At 42.5% G+C, this 22,825-nt stretch overlaps 1 protein-coding gene across 2 annotated transcripts in view; it reads right to left on the reverse strand.

Annotated features, from left to right (window-relative positions):
- Positions 1-22,825, reverse strand: part of fibcd1b (fibrinogen C domain containing 1b) — a 259,633-nt gene that overhangs the window by 192,086 nt on the left and 44,722 nt on the right. The window contains exon 2 of one of the 2 annotated variants that reach the window (XM_023984331.2): positions 4,392-4,481. The exons of the other annotated variant lie outside the window; for it this stretch is intronic. Within the exon in view, the coding sequence (XP_023840099.1) occupies positions 4,392-4,481 (90 nt within the window). The remainder of the gene's footprint in view (positions 1-4,391; positions 4,482-22,825) is intronic. 2 annotated transcript variants of the gene reach the window in all.

Genomic DNA, 22,825 nt, shown 5'->3' on the forward strand with positions numbered 1-22,825 from the left:
TCTCTCTCCTCTCTTCTCTCTCTCTCTCCACCAGTTCGTCCTAACCCAGCGGCCACGACTCCGCTACTGCAACGGCTTGTGTAGATCGAAACAGTGTGTGGGGGAGCGCCGCGGGACCGGGTTCCGGAATGGAGGAGAGAGGAAAAGAAGAGAGAAAGAGACAGAGGAAGAGAGAGATAGAGAGAGAGAAGAGATGAGAGATGATGAGAGGAGAGGGGGCCGGAGGGAGCGGAGAGGGGAGAGAGAGAGAGAGAGGGAAGACGAGAGAGGAGAAGAGAGAGAGAGAGAGAGAGAGAGAGAGAGAGAGAGAGAGAGAGAGAGAGAGAGAGAGAGAGAGCCGTTCTCCAGCTGCTACAGGATGACAGGACTTCTCTGTCTACATACGAACACACGTGCCCAAGCTGTGTTGCGTTATGTGGTTGCATCACTTCTTTTTCCAAGCCCAGATGCAGTCAGTCAGGATGCAGCTCCGGGGCATCTTTTCACGCATCACAATTAGTTGTCTATTTTCTCTCAGTCGACATGCAGGCAAAGAACAATCAAATTTCATTCTGCATGTCAAGCAGCGTTTGTGTCTGTGGTGTGTGTGAGTACCGGTGTGCGTTTATACGTGCTTTATATGTCAATTACATAAGTATTCACACCCTTAAATCAATACTTAGTAGAAGCATCTTTGGCAGCGATTACCACTGTGTATCTTTCTGGGTAAGTCTCACAGAGTGAGTTCATGCAACATATTTTTAAATGTATTTATTATTTAATTTAACCAGGCAAGTCAGTTAAGAACAAATACTTATTTACAATGACGGCCTACACCGGCAAACCCGTACGACGCTGGGCCAATTGTGTGCTGCCCTATGGGACTCCCAATCACGGCCAGTTGTGATACAGCCTGGAATCGAACTAGGGTGTCTGTAGTGATGCCTTTAGCACTGAGATGCAGTGCCTTAGACCACTACACCACTCAGGAGCCCTTATTATGTGAGTTGTTAAGCAAATTTTTACTCCATAACTTATTTAGGCTTGCCATAAAAAAGGGGTTGAATACTTATTGACAATACATTTTAGCTTTAACTTATAATTAATAAGTAGAAATTTCAAAAAACACTATTCCACTTTGAAATTAGGCAGTGACAAAATCATCTAAATTTAATGAATTTTAAATTCAGGTTGTAACACAACAAAATGTGGAAAAAGTAAAGGGGTGTGAATACTTTCTGAAGGCACTGTATATGTATTGTGTATTTTTAGTTGAACCTTGGGTTGAATTTGAAACAATAGCTGTTAGCTATAACTGAAACAATGACTTTGCAAATCTAGGCATAAATAGTCTAATTGATGATATATGACTTGTAAAGTATGGCTACATTTGATCTGTTCTGTCAAACCTACCCATTGTAATGACTTCAATAGAAACAGTGAGTGTACAAAACATTAGGACACCTGCTCTTTCCATGTCATAGACTGGCCAGGTGAATCCAGGTGAAAGCTATGGTCCCTCATTGATGTCACTTGTTAAATCCACTTCAATCAGTGTGGATGAAGGGGAGGAGACAGGTTAAATAACGATTTTTAAGGCTTGATGCAAGTGAGACGTGGATTGTGTATGTGTGCCATTCAGAGGGTGAATGGGCGGCAAGACAACAGATTTAAGTGCCTTTTAACCTGGTATGGTAGTAGGTGTCAGGTGCACCGGTTTGTATCAAGAACTGCAACACTGCTGGGTTTTCACACTCAACAGTTTCCTGTGTGTATCAAGAATGGTCCACCACTCAAAGGACATCCAGCCAACCTGACACAACTGTGGGAAGCACTGGAGTCAACACGGTCCAGCATCCCTGTGTTTTGTACTCTGTGTATTATTTAGTTATTGGGGGATCTCTCAATAATCACAATAGCACATTGATAGTAGCCATTGACACATATCAAAGCTAAGCAGGGGCTTGGTTAAAACCCTGGATGGGAGACCAGCACATACAGGCAGAGTGAAAAGGGGGAGATGGATAGACAAGGAGATGGTGATCTGAGCTGATCTACGTTCTTTAATGTGTGGCACACAAGGAAAGGAACAAATGTAACACTCTTCACCCCCCCTCCCCCTTACACCTCTTACATGGAGTACTACATCCACTCAGAGAGACCCCCCACCCCCAAACACACACAATACAATTTCTGTCTGTATAATTCCATTGAGCCAAGCTAAACCACTCAAACCCTGTCTAAACAGTGCTTTTGTTAATGAGTCTCTCCATCTCTCAGTAGGAAGCCACTCTGTAATTACTGACTGGATTCAGACACGCTCTCTCTCTCTCTCTCCCTCTCAATTCAATGGGGCTCTTTCTCTCTCTGCCCCCCTCTCTCTCTCTCGCTCTCTCTCAATTAAATTATATTACATTCAATTCAAGGGCTTTATTGGCATGGGAAACATATGTTAACATTGCCAAAGCAAGTAAAATAGATAATAAACAAAAGTGAAATAAACAATAAAAATTAACAGTAAACATTACACTCACAGAAGTTCCAAAAGAATAAAGACATTTAAAATGTCATATTATGTCTATATAAAGTGTTGTAGTGATGTGGGTGGTTCATCTCTCTGTAGGTGACGGCTTTGTTATGGAAGGTTTGGGAATCGCTTCCATTTAGGTGGAAATGGATCCATTCTGGATTTTGATAATTATCGGGTATCGGCCTAATTCTGCTCTGCATGCATTATTTGGTGTTTTACGTTGTACACAGAGGATATTTTTGCAGAATTCTGCATGCAGTTTCAATTTGGTGTTTGCCCAATTTGGTGAATTCTTGGTTGGTGAGCGTACCCCAGACCTCACAACCATAAAGGGCAATGGGTTCTATAACTGATTCAAGTATTTTCAGCCAGATCCTGTGTCTCTCTCTCTCTTTATGTCCACCCCCCCCCTTCCCCATGGGATGAGAGAGGACACACACTGGGAGGTAGGACCACCACTGGGAGGTAGGACCACCACTGGGAGGTAGGACCACCACTGGGAGGTAGGACCACCACTGGGAGGTAGGACCACTGTCCTCCTATACCACAGCAGCAGACACGTCCTAGGCTGATGGCTGGATGACGGTCTTCATCCGATCATTAGATAAGTAGAAAACCATTGGAGATACACAATGATTGATGGCACCTTAATTGGGGAGCATGGGCTCGTGTTAACGGCTGGAGCGGAATAGGTGGAATGGTATCGAATACATGGTTTTCATATGTTTGATGCCATTTCATTAACTCCATTCCAGCCATTATTATGAGCAATTCTCCCCTCAGCGGCCTCCTGTGATGCACGCACGCACATGCAGACACACGCACCCACATTCTATCTTGTTACATACAGAACCCACAGACCTCTACACATGCATATTCTGTACCATCCCACACGTACTCAGATCCTGTTACAATCATTTCCGTCTTTAAGTGCAAAGCAGCACAAGCTTAATCCACGGTTAATTTGGGTATTTCTTTAGAGTCAGGGTTTGCCACCTCTTCTGCTCTGCACTCAGATGTGACTTTTAATATCTGATAATCCCCTGAACGCGATCGCCATGGTGATGGAGCCACTGACGGCGCAAGGAGGGCATTGTGAAGGAGCGCTAATCCTCCATGTAGATGAGCTCCTCAGTATTCATCCTGCTCTCCTCAGAGAGAAAAAGAGAGAGAGCGACAGGGATGGGGTGAGGGGGAGGTGGAGTGAAGGATGGATGGGGAATGAAACATGGGGAAAGAGGAAGCGAGACAGGCAAAGACAGAGAGCATACATATGCCATGAGATCCCTTGAGCTGTGCCGTGCTGTTCTGTACAGCTAATGACAGGGACATGCTTTAGTCATCCTCTCCTCTCATATCCTCTCCTATCCACTCTCCTCCCCTCTCCTCTTTACTCCTCTCCTATCCTCTCCTCTCATATCCTCTCCACTCCTCTCTTCTTCTCTCTTATCCTTCCTCTCCCCTCATATCCTCTCCTCTTCTCTTCTCCTCTCCTCCCCTATCCTCTCCTCTTTATGAGGACACTTCAAATCTCCATCTGTGACAATGGCTGAAATAAGAACTTGGTGAATCAATGTAATTGTGCCTGAGACCTGAAGACTCACCTTAGCTTTAGTTACATGATGAGCTATATTAAACTGGATGATTTACATCCAAACATAAATGTATTTCACCACAAATGGAAAATACCATATAATGAACCATTATTTTAAGAAGTAAGAGCTAACCTGTTAGAAATTATCATTATAATACATTATTTCATAGTGTGAATTGTATGGTAAAAGATTGCAGGTTGGGCATGTATATGTTTTAGTGTGTGTGTGTGTGTGAGTCTGTGTGAGTCTGTGTGAGTCTGTGTGAGTCTGTGTGTGTGTGTTCTTACCTTGGTGGGTGATGGGGTCTCTCTGACTGTGTCTGAGTCTGACCAGCGGTGTTTAAGCTGGGAGGTGCTGGGTACACACTCACAGAACGTCTGCATGGAACAAACAAACAAACCATTGTTGTTGTGTTTGCCGTTGTTTAATTTTATATGCTTAGATATTATACACTGAACAAAATATAAACACAACAATTTCAAAGATTTAACTGTGTTACAGTTCATATAAGGAAATCATTCAATTGAAATAAATACATTAGGCCCTGATCTATGGGTTTCACATGACTGGGAATACAGATATGCATCTGTTCCTCACAGATTCACTACCTGACCAAAAGTATGTGAACACCTGATCGTCTAACATTTCATTCCAAAATTATGGGCATTAGTTGGAGTTGGAGCTCCCTTTGCTGCTACAACAGCCTCCACTCTTCTGGGAAGGCTTTCCACTAGATGTTGGAACATTGCGGCGAAGACTTGCGTCCATTCAGCCACAAGAGCATTAGTGAGGTCGGGCACTGATGTTGGGTGATTAGGCCTGGCTCGCAGTCGGTGTTCCAATTCATCCCAAAGGTGTTCGATGGGGTTGAGGTCAGGGCTCTGTGCAGACCAGTCAAGTTCCTCCACAACAATCTCGACAAACCATTTCTGTATGGACCTTGCTTTGTGCACAGGGGAATTGTCATGCTGAAACAGGAAAGGGCCTTCCCCAAACTGTTGCCACAAAGTTGGAAGCACAGAATCGTCTAGAATGTCATTGTATGCTGTAGCATTAAGATCTCCCTTCACTGGTACTAAGGGGCCTAGCCCAAACCATGAAAAACAGCCACAGACCATTATTCCTCCTCCACTAATCTTTACAGTTGGCACTATGCATTGGGGCAGGTAGCGTTCTCCTGGCATCCGCCAAACCCAGATTCGCGGGCTGCCAGATGGTGAAGCATAATTTATCACTCCAGAGAATGCGTTTCCACTGCTCCAGAGTCCAATGGTGGCGAGCTTTACATCACTCTAGCCGACGCTTGGTATTGCGCACGGGGATCTTAGGCTTGTGTGTGGCTGCTCGGACATGGAAACCCATTTCATGAAGCTCCCGACGAACAGTTATTGTGCTGACGTTGCTTCCAGAGGCAGTTTGGAACTCGGTAGTGAGTGTTGCAACCGAGGACAGATGATTTTTATGCGCTACGCGTTTCAGCTGAGCCGTTAGCTGAGCTCCTAGACATTCCACTTACCGGGGCAGCTCTAGCAGGGCAGAAATTTTATGAACTGACTTGTTGGATTATCTTGACAAAGTAGAAATGCTCACTAACAGGGATGAAACAAATTTGTGCACAAAATATGAGAGAAATAACTTTTTAGTATGTAGGGAACATTTCTGGGATCTTTTATTTCAGCTCATGAAACATGGGACCAACACTTTACATGTTGCATTTGTATTTTTGTTCAGTGTAGTATAATAGTATGCTTTTGGCTGTAAGATACTGCAGAAGGGTCAGCTATTGGACCAGAAATCAAAACTCCACTCCATCAATGATCCAAACCAAGCACCAAGAACGCAAATCAAATCAAAACTACTTCATCAATGACCAAACCAAGAACCAAGACCGCAAATAAAATACAAATGTTACTTCATCAATGATCCAAACCAAGAGCCAAGACCGCAAATAAAATAAAAATGTTACTTCATCAATGATCCAAACCAAAAGTACTGTTGTTGTTATATATTATAGTAATACACACGTAAAAACTAGCAATCACAAACAAGTACCAGTACACACACAGTACAACCGAAAACCAACATTTCAGGGCATATACAGGGTAACTGGAGGAGGAGCACGGGAATTACTCTGTCAAAGATTCCATGTCACTGTTGAATGTATTTATAATTGTGCTGCTAAATATCTCTACTAATATTAAGGTTACTGGCCATATCCAAAATCTGGCTTACCTAGTACTTAATTAAACGGCATGCTGTGTACTAATCGTACTACATACTATTTAGTACGGACTGTTTAGTAATAAGTTGAAGAAATGTAGTAAGCCCAAATGTCATCTAATGCGCAATTGTGATGAATGCCACAATTCGTTCATTTTGGTAGAGCACGTCCCCTTATCTGATTATCAGCTGTTGTCGAACACACGTAGGTCTCGAAAGAGGATTCTCTCCCTCAATAGTGTGCAGTGATTTCTACTAGATGAAAAGCCGAAATGAGTATGACATCCTGGCATTTAAAGCATACTCAATTTCAGAAATGTCACATACTATAAAATGTTATATTTTTGCATACCCAAAATGTCTACTATTTAGAACGCAAGTGTGGGTATCAGGACACGGCCACTGTGTATGTGTAATGTGTTGTGTGTGTGTGTGTGTGTGTGTGTGTGTGTGGTGTGTGTGTGTGTGTGTGTGTGTGTGTGTGTGTGTGTGTGTGTGTGTGTGTGTGCGTGTGCGTGTGTGTGTGTGTGTGCGTGTGCGCGTGTGTGTCTGTGCGTGTTTGTTTGTATGTGTGCATACATGCCTGCATGTGTGTTCGTGTGTGTGCAACGTGTGGTGTGTGGGCTGCAGAAAGTGAAATGAGGGTAATTATGATAGGGTTATGTCCTAGCTGGGGGCGTTGTATCTGCTTTAGGAGAGTACATGCTGTCCCTGACCTTCTACACACACCATTGAGCTGACCAATTAGAACAATTGAAAACACTGTCAGGACAAAGCTCAGGCCAACAAACTCACACTGGTGCAGACAGAGGATGGTACAACAGGAGTACATGAGCTGGGATGTTTGCTTAGTGTGTAACTTGTTGGTGTAGGGGTGTAGTCAGTGTAGTCAGTATAGTCAGTGTTTATATGTGTGAATGTGTAGCCTGGGGAACCGGAACAAGACTAGACTATGTGCAGTGGTCGTCTGTGTGTTGGCTGCTACTGTAGATATGATAGTACAGTATGCAGTTGACACAATGTTGATGGCTCTTCACCTCCCTACTCTGAGTACACCTACCAGGGGTGAGGAGAGAAAATAATGGGGAGGGAAAGAGACGGAGTGAGAGAGTGGCCCTGCTGAATCCTGATGAGTTTAGCATGAAAATTCAGAAACCTGTTCCGCACACAGACTAGCAAACACACATGGATGTTACACACTGAGGCTGGACATCTCTGTTACACACTGAGGCTGAACAACTATGTTACACACTGAGGCTGGACAACTCTGTCACACACTGAGGCGGACAACTCTGTTACACACTGAGGCGGACAACTCTGTCACACACTGAGGCTGGACAACTCTGTTACACACTGAGGCTGGACAACTCTGTTACACACTGAGGCGGACAACTATGTTACACACTGAGGCTGGACATCTCTGTTACACACTGAGGCTGGACAACTCTGTTACACACTGAGGCTGGACAACTATGTTACACACTGAGGCTGGAATCTCTGTTACACACTGAGGCTGGACAACTCTGTTACACACTGAGGCTGGACATCTCTGTTACACACTGAGCCTGGACAACTCTGTCACACACTGAGCCTGGACAGATCTGTTACACACTGAGGCTGGACAACTCTGTTACACACTGAGGCTTGACAACTCTGTTACACACTGAGGTTGCATAATGTGTTTCATATAGACACCATGAATATAAATTAAACCCACTACACATTATGCTTATGTTTATATTCAAATCCCCCTTGCACACACAAACCTCAACACAGCACAGACAAAAAAGGTAGGTAGCACCCCATACTGCACACCCAGACCTGGCTGATCCAGAACACGTCCTCTCCTCATCATTACAATGGACAGCACGTCTCACGGCTTTACCCGCTCATCCCTATAGCCTGCTAATGCTAACACAGGCATCCCGCTGCATAATACACACAAAAAACCCACGCATACACGCACGGGCCAATGTGATGTGATGTGGGTGTGTTTGCTCTGTGTTTACCGAGTCCTAATCTACTCCACCACAGGAAAGGGTTTACAGCTAATAGAATATCTGGGGCTTTTATTGGTTGGACCTGGCAGAGAGGATTCAATCTGATGAGCTGAGATTTAGACTGACAGAGAGCAGTGGCAGAGTGTATAGTCTTTGTGTGAGCGGGGTGTGTGTGTGTGTGTGTGTGTGTGTGTTTGTGTGTGGTGTGTGTGGTGTGTTGTGTGTTGTGTGGTGTGTTGTGTTGGTGTGTGTGTGTGTGTGGGTAGAGATGTACAGTATGTGTAACTTGTGTTTGGGTGAACAAATGTGTTGACTGTTGGCTTGTCGGAGATAACTTTTTGTGTGCGTTTGTTGTGTGTTTGTGCATGTGTTTGAGTATGCTTGTGGTGTGCATCTGTGTATGCCTCCTTGTATGTGTGTGCACCGTTCATGTTTTGTCGTCCATTGTGTTGTGTGTGTGTGTGTGTGTGTGTGTGTGTGTGTTGTGGTGTGTGTGTGTGTGTGTGTGTGTTGTGTGTGTGTGGTGTGTGTGTGTGTGTGTGTGTGGTGTGTGTGTGTGTGTGTTGGGGGGGGGGGGGGGGGGCAGTGACTGGAGTGTGTTAAGCTTCCTGCTCGCTAAGCCGATCTGAAGAAGAGGCTTTGCACACATTCATTCCTGGGCTTACTAATCATTTACCAGGACGGGCACAATTAGGAGGGAGAGAAAGAGGGAGGGATGGATGGTGGGATGGAGAGAGATAGAAGGAGCGGTGCCGGAGACAAAGACAGAAGTCAAAGACCAGAAAAACTAGTTTTCCTCAGACATTAGGGAAAACTTTTGTTGCATTCAGAAAGAATACATTCATTATATTCATGAGTGACTTTTGTGACATTAGTCTGTTGGTCTGTCTGTCTGTCTGTCTGTCTGTCTGTCTGTCTGTCTGTCTGTCTGTCTGTCTGTCTGTCTGTCTATCTGTCTGTCTGTCTGTCTGTCTGTCTGTCTGCCTGTCTACAGGTCAGCTAATACCTCCTATTCCTTCAGATGCTCTCAGACAGTCCATACTAATTGGATGGAAAGGCATTCAAGGCAACACTGTACTGAACTTGGCAAAATTAAAAAGTACATCCACGGTCGAACATACCTGATAGCTTTATCTCCAACCTAAGCTGGTGGTTGCATCTAAATTGAGGTTAAGGGTTTAGACTAGAGGTCGACCGATTCATCGTAATGCCCGATTAATTAGGGCCGATTTCAAGTTTTCATAACAATCGAAACATTTTATGAAAAATAGTTTTTTTGTTTGTTTTTTACACCTTAATTTAATCTTTATTTAACTAGGCAAGTCAGTTAAGAACAAATTATTATTTTACAATGACGGCATTGGAACGGTGGGTTAACTGCCTTGTTCAGGGTCAGAACGACAGATTTTTACCTTGTCAGCTCGGGGATTCAATCTTGCAACCTTACGGTTAACTAGTCCAACGCTCTAACCACCTGCTTTACATTGCACTCCACGAGGAGCCTGCCTGTTACGCGAATGCAGCAAGAAGCCAAGGTAAGTTGCTAGCTAGCATTAAACTTATCTTATAAAAAACAATCAATCAATCAATCATAATCACTAGTTAACTACACATGGTTGATGATATTACTAGTTTATCTAGTGTGTCCAGCGTTGCATATGATCGATGCGGTGCGCATTCGCGAAAAAGAACTGTCGTTGCTCCAACGTGTACCTAACCATAAACATCAATGCCTTTCTTAAAATCAATACACAAGTGTATATTTTTAAACCTGCATATTTAGTTAATATTGCCTGCTAAAATGGATTTCTTTTAACGAGGGAAATGGTGTCACTTCTCTTGCAACAGAGTCAGGGTATATGCAGCAGTTTGGGCCGCCTGGCTCGTTGCGAACTGTGTGAAGACTATTTCTTCCTAACAAAGACAGCCAACTTAGCCAAACGGGGGATGATTTAACAAAAGCGCATTTGCAAAAAAAGCACAATCGTTGCACGACTGTACCTACCCATAAACATCAATGCCTTTCTTAAAATCAATACACAGAAGTATATATTTTTAAACGTGCATATTTAGCTAAAAGAAATCCAGGTTAGCAGGCAATATTAACCAGGTGAAATTGTGTCACTTCTCTTGCGTTCATTGCACGCAGAGTCAGGGTATATGCAACAGTTTGGGCCGCCTGGCTCGTTGCGAACTAATTTACCAGAATTTTACAAAATTATGACATAACATTGAAGGTTGTGCAATGTAACAGGAATATTTAGACTTATGGATGCCACCCGTTAGATAAAATACGGAACGGTTCCGTATTTCACTGAAAGAATAAACGTTTTGTTTTCGAGATGATAGTTTCCGGATTCGACCATATTAATGACCTAAGGCTCGTATTTCTGTGTGTTATTGTGTTATAATTAAGTCTATGATTTGATAGAGCAGTCTGACTGAGCGATGGTAGGCACCAGCAGGCTCGTAAGCATTCATTCAAACAGCACTTTCGTGCGTTTTACCAGCAGCTCTTTGCAATGCTCAAGCATTGAGCTGTTTATGACTTCAAGCCTATCAACTCCCGAGATTAGGCTGGTGTAAACGATGTGAAATGGCTAGCTAGTTAGCGGGGTGCGCGCTAATAGCGTTTCAAACGTCACTCGCTCTGAGACTTGGAGTAGTTGTTCCCCTTGCTCTTCATGGGTAACGCTGCTACGAGGGTGGCTGTTGTCGATGTGTTCCTGGTTCGAGCCCAGGTAGGGGCGAGGAGAGGGACGGAAGCTATACTGTTACACTGGCAATACTAAAGTGCCTTTAAGAACATCCAATAGTCAAAGGTATATGAAATACAAATCGTATAGAGAGAAATAGTCCTATAATTCCTATAATAACTACAACCTAAAACTTCTTACCTGGGAATATTGAAGATTCATGTTAAAAGGAACCACCAGCTTTCCTATGTTCTCATGTTCTGAGCAAGGAAATAAACGTTAGCTTTCTTACATGGCACATATTGCACTTTTACTTTCTTCTCCAACACTTTGTTTTTTGCATTATTTAAACCAAATTGAACATGTTTCATTATTTATTTGAGGCTAAATTGATTTTATTGATGTATTATATTAAGTTAAAATAAGTGTTCATTCAGTACTGTTGTAATTGTCATTATTAAAAATAAATAAATAAAAAATTGTCCGATTAATCGGTATCGGCTTTTTTTGGTCCTCCAATAATCGGTATCGGTATCGGCGTTGAAAAATCATAATCGGTCGACCTCTAGTTTAGACCTTGCACTGTTGGTTATGACATTTCATTCTGAGGCATATTCTATTTCAGACATGTTTTATATGACATTCTACATTATGTTTGTCATGTATTTGGGGCTTATTTTCTAAAATGTTACAATTTCTCACATGGAATATTTTCAGAACAAGAATAGACTGACGAGTTTCAGAAGAAAGTACTTTGTTTCTGGCCATTTTGAGCCTGTAATCGAACCCACAAATGCTGATGCTCCAGATACTCAACTAGTCTGAAGAAGGCCAGTTTTATTGCTTCTTTAATCAGGACAACAGTTTTCAGCTGTGCTAACATAAATGCAAAAGGGTTTACTTTAATTTTTTTACCCCTTTTTCTCCCCAATTTCATGGTATCCAATTGGTAGAGTTACAGTCTTGTCTCATCGCTGCAACTCCCATACAGACTCGGGAGAGGCGTAGGTCAAGAGCCATACGTCCTCCGTAACACAACCCAACCAAGCCAAGCCACACTGCTTCTTGACACAATGCACATCCAACCTGGAAGCCAGCCGCACCAATGTGTCGGAGGAAACACCGTACACCTGGTCAGCATGCACTGTGCCCAGCCCGCCACAGGAGTCGCTAGTGCACAATGAGACAAGGATATCCCTGCCGGCCAAACCCTCCCTAACCCGGACAACGCTGGGCCAATTGTGCATCGCCCCCATGGGCCTCCCGGTCGCGGCCGGCTGCGACAGAGCCTGTGCTCGAACCCAGAATCTCCAGTGGCACAGACCACTGCGCCACCCGGGGGGCCCCGCAAAAGGGTTTTCTAATGAACAATTCGCCTTTTAAAATTATAAACTTGGATTAGCTAACACACCGTGCCATTGGAACACAGGAGTGATGGTTGCTGATAATGAGCCTCTACGCCTATGTAGATATTCAATAAAAAATCTGCCGTTTCCAGCTACAATAGTCATTTACAACATTAACAATGTCTACACTGTATTTCTAATCAATTTAATGTTATTTTAATTGACAGAAGAAAAAGAAAAAAATCAAAAACAAGGACATTTCTAAGTGACCCCAAACTTTTGAACGGTAGTATATATACATGAATACACAACTAGATGGGAAACATGGGAATACTTGTTTATTTTAAACATACGCACATGCACGTTACGCACGCATGCACACACACATACACACACACTCACAAACACATAAACACACACAGTGGGAGCAGAAAAGAGATGAGTTGAATCCACAGAGACACACTTCAGTGAGTGTCCTTGGAGCTCACAGAGCAGCCATAGCATAGGGAGAGCGTCTATCACTGACAGTCACTGTGATACACACATGCACACACAAACACACGCATGCAAGTAAGGAAGGACACACACACACACACACACACACACACACACACAAATACATACACGAGCGCATACTTACTTGGATGGAAAATTTGTGAGGATAATAGCGGACAATATTGTCACTCCTATTTGCCATATCTTCAATGTAAGCCTACTGGAAAGTGTGAGCCCTCAGGCTTGAAGAGAAGCAAACGTCATTCCACTAAGAATAGTAAAGCCCCCTTTACTGGCTCAAATAGCCGACCAATCAGCCTGTTACCAACCCTTAGTAAACCTTTTTTTTTTATTGTGTTTGACCAGAGCTGCAGTTAGTTTCAGAATGGGTGGCAATGAATAAGTTAGTCCTAAATATTTCAAAAACTTAAAGCCTTGTATTTGGGACAAATTATTCACTAAACCTTAAACCTCATCTAAATCTTGAAATGAATAACGTGGAAATTGAGCAAGTTGGAGTAACCCTGGATTGTAAACTTTCATGGTCAAAACTTAGCGATACAACAGTAGCTAAGATTGGGAGAAGTCTGTCCATAATAAAGTGCTGCTTTGCCTTTTTAACAGCACTATCAACAGGGCAGGTCCTACAGGCACAAGTTTTGTGGCACCTGGACTACTGTTTAGTCGTGTGGTCAGGTGCCACAACAAGGGACTTAGGAAAATTGCAATTGGCTCAGAACAGGGCGGCACGGCTGGACCTTGAATGTACACAGAGAGCTAACATGAATAATATGCATGTCAATCTCCCCTGGCTCAAAGTGGAGTAGATTGCCTTCATCACTACTTGTATTTGTGAGAGGTATTGACATACTGGCACACAGCTCGAACACCCATGCATACCCCACAAGACATGCCACCAGAGGTCTTTTCACAGTCCCGAAGTCCAGAACAGACAATGGAAGGCGCACAGTACTACATAGAGCCATGACTACATGGAATTCTCATCAAGTAACTCATGCAAGCAGTATTAGATAAAAAAGGAGATAAAAATACACATTATGGAACAGCGGGGACTGTGAAGCAACACAAAAATAGGCACAGACGCACATACCCACGATAACATACACACTATACACACACTATACGTACACATGGATTTTGTGTTGTAGATATGTGGTAGTAGAGTAGGGGCCTGAGGACACACACTAAATGTGTTGTGAAATCTGTTGTGAATGTATTGTAATGTTAAAAAAATTGTGTAACTGCCTTCATTTTGCTGGACCCCAGGAAGAGTAGCTGAATGGGGATCCATAATAAATACAAATACATAAAAAAATCCCTCTTAAAACACACACACACACACACACACACACCAACAGCTCTCCACCTTTCCAACAATCTCTTTGACATTTGAAAGGATGAAAGGACAGACAGAGGGTACAGGGCAGAGCTGAAAAGGGGAGGATTACAGAGTAAAAGCTGTTCTATTCCAGAGGGATGTTAGAGCTTAGGACCTTAACCCCCACACTCAAAACACTACACATGCACCCACACACCCCTGATTCCCTGCTCCAAATTGCATGATTGCAGACCTGTTGAGCTTTAGAATAATGCTTTAGCCAGCTCCTCTCTCAGGTTTGTTGTTTATACCTCTGAGAAACAGGGAAGATAATTTACATCTGGCGACCACAAGGCTATGCCCCCAAAATGTCCACACAAATTCCAAAAATACATTTGTTATGAATATATAAACAAAAATGTACTCTCCTCAACACACACACACGCACGCACGCACACACACACACACACACACACGCGCGCGCACACACACACACACACACACGCACACACACTGGTGAAATCTAAATGCACAAGCAGCACTTTTCTGACAGTAAAGATGTTTTCATCACATAATGAGGGCCCTTCAAAAGAGGCTGCCCACTTCGCTGCTGCTGCGTTGCGTGCACACACACTTAATGAAGCACACACAAACACACACAGACACACACACACACACACACACACTTAATCAGAGACACACACATTACAAACACACAAACTTAATCAGACACACAGACAAATAAACGCACACATACCGCATGTACACACATAAACACTTAATAAGGGATACACAAACACACACACACAAACAAACACACACACACTAACACACACACACACACATGCACACACACACACATACACAGCCTAGGCCTATTCACAATACAGACGGATGCATATTCAATAGCAGTGTGTGCATGCATTGAGTTATTGAGCTTGTTTTGGCTGATTTCATGGGGCTACAGAATTTTTTTTCAACATCCCTTCTATTTGAGACTTATTTAATTATACTAATCAACAACATTAGAAGAAGCAATCTCTCATTTTTTTTAAGTGTGCCCTGTCGCTTTAGGGCCAATGACATCATTAACACACACAGTCGGTTCGAGGCTCATGCAAAGATGATATTGACTGGGAGAGACATGATTGTTTTAAATCACAGGTGTGTTTGGGAAGCCCGCAATTTGGGTAGTGCGAGTGGTAATAGGTCTAGCTGATTGAGTTGCGGCTGTCAGTGAAAAGCATCTAAAATGTGTCTATAATTTAAAATATTGCATCAAGAAAAAGGAGAGGGGGGTGTGGTGAAGATATGGTGCGTCTCCAGAATGCATATGTAGGAAAGTGCCCATTTGGCATTGTCTTATTGCTGATTGTCTCTTACACCATTCATTTTTCTTCAACAAAGTCTGTTTTTTTAACATCCATTGCGAATGATCGTTCATCAGTATTTGAAAAATCTATCCAATACATCATGATCTGATGATCCCGTGGAAACTTCATAAAAAACAGCTTTCTGTTCTGAGCTCGCTGGCACAGGAAACTTTGAGGGCCCGGAATAGCCTATTGGGATATTATTTTGTGTTTTGTGCATGTGCACCACTTAGTCACGTTTCGTTGTTTCTTTATTGTTTTGTTTTGCTTAAGTTTCACTTAGAAATAAAGATGTGGAACTCAACCTCCGCTGCGTCTTGGTCCGTCTATATACACGACCGTGACACTGTCAGGAGGAAACACCGCACTCACTGTGAGTCTGGGCTGTATCACCACTCATGCTGCTCAGAAGTTAACACACTTGAATAATGCAACACGGCTTTTAGAAATGTTGTAACTGTTAATTATTGTTTACAAAGCATTGTACATTACATACTAGAACCAGACCCGGCGCCAGAAGGAATCAGTTGGGCGGGCATTTGATTTCCATAGGCGGGCCTGTTTTTTCACAGTATCTCCTATGTGTGCACATTCTTGCACACATTCTTGCACACATTCTTGCACACTGTCACGTTCCTGACCTTATATCCTTTGTTTAGTCTTGTTTAGTTGGTCAGAACGTGAGCTGGGTGGGCATTCTATGTTATGTGTTTCTATGTTTGGTTTAGGGTTGTCAACTAGCCTGATATGGTTCTCAATCAGGGGCAGGTGTTTTACGTTTCCTCTGATTGGGAACCATATTTAGGTAGGCTGTTCTCACTGTTTGTTTGTGGGTGATTGTTCCTGTTCATTGCGTTCTTCGTTGTCTGTATGTTCACATGTTCAGGTCTGTAGCGTCGTTAGTTTCATTTTCTGTTTATTGTTTTTGTTCGTGTTGTTAAGTGTTTCCAATAAATATGGAAACCTACCACGCTGCGCTTTGGTCCTCCTCTCTTCCACCTAACGACGAGCGTTACACACATTCTTGCACACATTTTTTAAGTGGGTCTAATAGTAAAGACCATAGGCAGCTCATGAGTTTCAAGTTTGCGGAAGCTTACAATTTATCCTACAATTTCTACCAATATGCGTGTCAGTTCTGAATATTTATATATGCAAATTTACATCGAAAAGTTTCACTTCAAAAATAACGTTTTTGATTCTCAAAATCGGTGTCATGTAGTTAATCAAAAAAATCTGAGGTAAAATTATAAAAATCTTAAAGTTAAAACTACGGCGTGCGCACAAGCCTCTGCCATATGGATACATAGATACACTGTGATCCACTGGCGGCTAAAGAAATGCCTCTGCCATATGGATACATAGATACACTGTGATCCACTGGCGGCTAAAGAAATGAGGGCATAGAACTCAGAGATACATCGCCTATAGGCCAATGCAGCATGAGGCCTATAACTTCCATCATCAACTAAGTAAAATACATAGGCCTAAAGTCATCAAATAAAAACAGCAGAGAATATCTTGATGACAATTCCGGTTCTTTCAATCACATTGATCTCTCTTCTCTGCCTGTCTGCCTCCCTTTCTATCTGTCTTGACTTGAGGTACTGCTAGTGAAGTTCAACATTGTATCAAATTGTCACGAACTAACTTGCAACATTGTATCCCATAAACACAGGTGGGAAAAACAGCTACTTAAATATGATCCCCAATTAGAGACAACGATTACCAGCTGCCTCTAATTGGGAATCATACAAATCATCAACATAGAAATAATAACCTAGAACCCCACATAGAAATAATAAACTAGAATACCCCCCAGTCACGCCCTGACCTACTTCACCATAGAGAAACAATGGCTCTCTATGGTCAGTGTGTGACAGACAGGCTGAGTAAGTGGAGCAGGAAGGAAGCAGGCACACTGCTCTAATGCTACAAGGGAACATCGGCTTTGCTCATAGACAGACTTGATCCTACCGAACCGTTTTTCAAGTTTTCGTTTCGAAAAAGTACAGAAGTTGCGGTATACCGTGAAACATTAAAACACACGTTTATGAGAGCCCTTCAGAAGGAACTTTTATAATTCTTTCCCTCTAAACTGGGGCTGATAAAGAGCACACTCAAAAACCAGGAAGGGATTATCATGATAGTTCCTTTGTCTCTGTCCTCCTCAGATGATTCCTATCAACGAGGCCATGCATACACGTGTAAAACAGTCAACTTCACAGGCTCCCGGTCTCCTTTTTGTCATCACTTCCCCCTACAATTAATTTCCGTTCTGAAAGAGCCTGACTGGTGCTGCCTGGCTGATTGCAGTGAGGGGCAATAAATACACAGAAATGCTTGACGCACACATACCGGCACACACACAGAAGCACATGCACTCACACATGCACACGCACCCATGCATGCTTGCAAAGCATGCACACACGAACACACACACATACAAACAAACACACACACACACGTGCAATTTAAACAGCTAGAAGGATCCCCACCCCTCAGCCTTGAGATTTTAATAGAAGTCTGATTAGAGAGAGATTGCAGCCAGTTCCACACACAGACATAAATAAAGAGCCCTTTCCCCCTTAATGTATACATTTGCATACATCTATCGCAACGCTTGTGTCATATAAACACTCGTAAATTATACATACACCTCAGTTCATGGTCCTGCTTCTCTGCAGACTGATTTATGGCTTCATGGCTGTCTATGACGGAGAGAGACGGTACGTAACGTGTGGGTGGTGGGAAGTAGTGTGTTTGTGTGTATTTTAGAGGCAGTATGTGTGTGTGTATTTGGGAGACAGTATGTGTGTGTGTATTTGGGAGGCAGTATGTGTGTATGTATTTGGGAGGCTGTGTGTGTGTGTGTGTATTTGGGAGACAGTATGTATGTGTGTCTATTTGGGAGGCAGTGTGTGTGTGTGTGTATTTGAAAGACAGTATATGTGTGTGTGTTTGGGAGGCAGTGTTTGTGTGTGTATTTGGGAGACAGGATGAAGGGAACACCCTTTCACCCCTTTAGTGTTGACCTTGACAGAGCAGAGGGTGCACAGTTTGATGGTGATGGTTTGCGACGGGTGTGGTGAGTTTTCATTTGAACACCCTCCCTCAAGGACGGGCCAATATTACAGCCTGACACACACACTTGTTAATGTCCCTTATAGTGAGTTCACCTCTGACCTCTTGACATGCGTTTGTGTGAGCGTACATGTTTCTGTGTGTCAGGAGCCCATGTGAGAATGTGTGTAATATTTTGTGTGTGTTTGTGTGTGTATTTAATTGTATCCGTTTGTGGCGGTCTGAGCAGTATTGGATCTTAAGTGCAGTGCGGTCAGTCTCTCCTGGGGGACAGAGGCAGCTGTAGTTGTCAGGGGCCATGTGGGGGCTAAGAGCTTCCTGTGCCCTCAATGCCCCCTCAACCACAAGGGAATAATATCAGACTTTAACAGGAAGGTGTCCCCACTTAACCCATCAGATAGGGAGGTGTGATATCTCAGCTCTTTTAAATCAAATTCCCTTTCCCTCAGAGAGATAAAGAACATAACAGAGAGAGTGGATGAGTGGGGGAAACAAGAGAATGCTCTGTCCATTTAAGTCCTGTTGTCGCTCAATACACTATGGGACAGCACTGAGGAGAAAAGGATCTATCCAGCCATCATCTGTTGAGTCCTGGAGACACACAACCGACATTCACTATTTTCTGTGAATTTGATGGACTGAACATGTTGCTCTCCATTTACGTTTTTCTTAGTAAAGGAAAGTGAAATTGGTACAGAACATTTACAGAAGTGCCCATGACATGTTTACATTCAGCAGAAAGTCTGCTCCAGAGCAACTTACAGTGAGGTGATACAGTTTAATTCATACTGGTCCCCCATGGGAATTGAACACACAACCCCAGCAATGCAAGTGCCATACTCTACCAACTGAGCCACACGGGAGCATGTCTGTGAGGACAGTAAAAAGAGGACACGTTGAATGAAGGAGGAGATTGATTCTTCTCAATTTGCACAGAGAACATTGTAGTGAAACCTTGGTTTAGTGTTCAAAACAACCCCGTCAGAGAAGAACTATACAGTATGTAGAATGTAATGTGTAGTTAAAGAGCTATTAGCGTCGCATCATGTGTGCTCCATTGAGAGGCCTCTTTCTCGCAGAGTGGGTAGAGAGAGTGTGGTTTTATTTAAGTGCCAGGCTCTGGAGAAGAGCTGTATGAGTTACAGTAAATCAACAGTGAATAAGAGTTTATGAAAGCCGACTTCATGCCCTGCCCACCAGGTGAAAGGAGGACCATTTCTGCCTAAGCGCCAAAAAATAAGTGGTTTCCGTGGCAATTACAGATAAAAAAGGCCCACACAACGGGAAAGTTCAAACACATTTCAGAATCCCCACGACGATCATTTCCCTCTGAAAAGCCCAAACCACCTCAAATAATAGTGTTTTTGAAATAGAATATTCTTTCACCTAACAAACGACAAAAAGACAGTTCTTGTCTATAGAGGAATAAAAGAGAGAGTGACAGAGAAAGACAAAAAGAGCGATAGACAGAGAGAGAGAGAGACATTTTTTTGGAAAGAGAGTCAGGAGACAGATGCAGGATGAAGCTGGAACACTTTGTTCAGTTAAGCTAACAGCATCTTATGTCAATAGCAGGAATCCCTGGGAGCTAGGAACACATCAGAGAAGCCTACTAGCCTCAAAGCGCACCTACGCAGGTCTGCATTTAGTCCCCGGCCACTCTCTGACAACTGCCATTTATGCAATTCCTTTGAGGCAAACCAGTAGTAGCACTGACAAATGAGCACCTGAATTGACGCACTGTTTGCGCATTTAGCCAGTGCTAAGCAATGTCAGACATCCACCAGAAATGATAGTAACAGACAGGTGTTCGCTCTGTTTACACAATTAGAAACAACTTACATTTCTCTACTCTTCAAGGTCTTTGCTCAAACATGCCATAATACTTACTAATCAGGTCCTTGTCAACGGAGATAAATAAAAAACAGCATATTTCTTTATTGTGATGCTTTACAACTAGTTTATCATTAATACATCACAAGAGCATGAGAAAACAGATCAAAAAGAATTCAGGAGTGAGCTTCCATACTGAAGAGCTGCATTAGCCTTCTGGAGTAAAGACGCTAGGTGATTAGCTAGGTTAGAGAACACCAGAGTTTAATTTACTCCACTATGGTAATGGTAGTTGAGTTAACTAGCCAAAACATAAAAACTTTTCATGTGTTCTGAAGTCATTGTTAATCAGTTAATCAGTTAACCAAACAGAATTAAAAGCCCAGTGCAGTCAAAAATTTGATTTCCTGTGTTTAATATATCTTTCCACACTACGAGGTTGGAATAATAGGTTGTTAAATAAAATAATAAAACGTCACAATAAGGTGCAGAGCATTGGATTTGCCTGCTGGGGGGCAAGGAGACCCCCAGCTCCGCTAGAACCATTGATAACTGTGTGCAGTTTTGAAGGGAGTGTTAAATAAATGTTAACTATTTGGTTGTAATATTATTATCACTTGAAGAGCATAGTAAGAAATCCACATTTCATATTATTCCATACAAAACAATTGCGCACGTTTACCTATATCATTAGAGTTATACAGCAAGTAACTACATGCTTTTCATGGTCTGTAAACATAATTGATCCTGTAATTTCAGATACGTGAGGGTAGCCTCACCATATCCCTCAATATTGTCCACCATTAATTAGATATTTGAGTGATATAAAATAAAAGCGAACTATACCCGACAAGTATGAGTGGTTAGGTTATTTCCCATCCTTTGTGGGCTCTGTCTTTAGCAGTTGGCTAAACATAGTGGTAAGTAGACCAAGTGTACAGTACTTTGTTCTCCAATCAACGTAGGCCTACCTAGCGGAGTTAGTGAACATTATCCCCTTTTCAACATTGTTTTTAATAGTGTTTAATCACGATTGCTGCTGACAGACATGAAAAGTTACATTGATTGATGGACCATGTCAAATTGGCTAGCGGGCTAATAACAGATCACGTCAATATGGCTAGTTAACTTCTTAGCGCTAGGGGTCAGATTTTTTTTTTTCTTAAACTAACATTCCCAAGGTAAGTGGACATTTTCTCTGGCCCAGATCGTAGAATATGCATATAATTTACAGATTAGGATAGAAAACACTCAAAATATTGTCTGTGAGTGTAACAAAACGTATTCTGCAGATGAAAACCTGAGAAAATCTAACCCGGAAGTGATATTTTTTTTTTTATCTGTGTTTCCTGGACCGTCTTTCTTCCATTTAAAGGGATATCAACCAGATTCCTTTTCCAATGGCTTCCTCAGGCGGTGACCAGGCTTTAGACATAGTTTCAGGCTTTTATTTTGAAAAATGAGCGTGATTTTTCAAAAGTAGTCAGGTGTCCTCCGAATAGTTCCTGCGCGCGCGAGAGGAGCTCTCCATTTTCCTTTTCTCTCTTAAAACCTGATGAGGACAGGGGTGCTGTTTTCACTTTTGGGGAAAAAACGTGCCCAATTTAAACGGCCTCGTACTCAATTCTTGCTGTACAATATGCTATTAATTATTACTATTGGATAGAAAACACTCTCTAGTTTCTAAAAACGTTTGAATTTTGCTCTGTGGGTAAAACAGAACTCATTTGGCACGCCACTTTGTGACCAGGAAGTGGAAAGTCTGAAATCTATGTTCTGTTCAAGTGACTGCCATAATAATGGCATGATATGTATGACTATACGTGCACGTCATACACCTTCACCCGGATGTCAAGAGGAATGAGACGAAAAATGAGTTGATTATCTCTGTCCGTACGTTGAATAAGCCCTCTTGGAACAACGTGTCCCCATTTTGTTTTCTGCAAGGCGCGTGTTGGGACCTGTTATTGCCTACTGGAAAGCTGTCGTTATGGGGCGATATGATCTCCGGCTTTGATTTATTTGATACATGTTACAATATCATCCTAAGTAGTTTTTTCAAATATAGTTTCATTAGATTATTGAAATTTTATTCGGGACGTTAGGCGTGTTGCGTTGTTGACTTTGTTGACGTTGGAGAGCTTAGCGCCGCATGGCCAGTGTGCTTGCTAATTCAAGAGGAAAAGAACATTCTGAATCCAAAACAAACGACGGTTCTGGACAAAGGCACCCCTTGTACAACATTCTGATAGAAGACAGCAAAAGTAGCGACCATTTTGGTGATGCTATTTTCATATTATATCAGTCGAACTGATGTTAGCTTCGATAGCTTAAT

The sequence above is a fragment of the Salvelinus sp. IW2-2015 genome, linkage group LG4q.1:29, assembly GCF_002910315.2.
Source record: "Salvelinus sp. IW2-2015 linkage group LG4q.1:29, ASM291031v2, whole genome shotgun sequence".
NCBI classification, from domain to species: Eukaryota; Metazoa; Chordata; class Actinopteri; order Salmoniformes; family Salmonidae; genus Salvelinus; species Salvelinus sp. IW2-2015.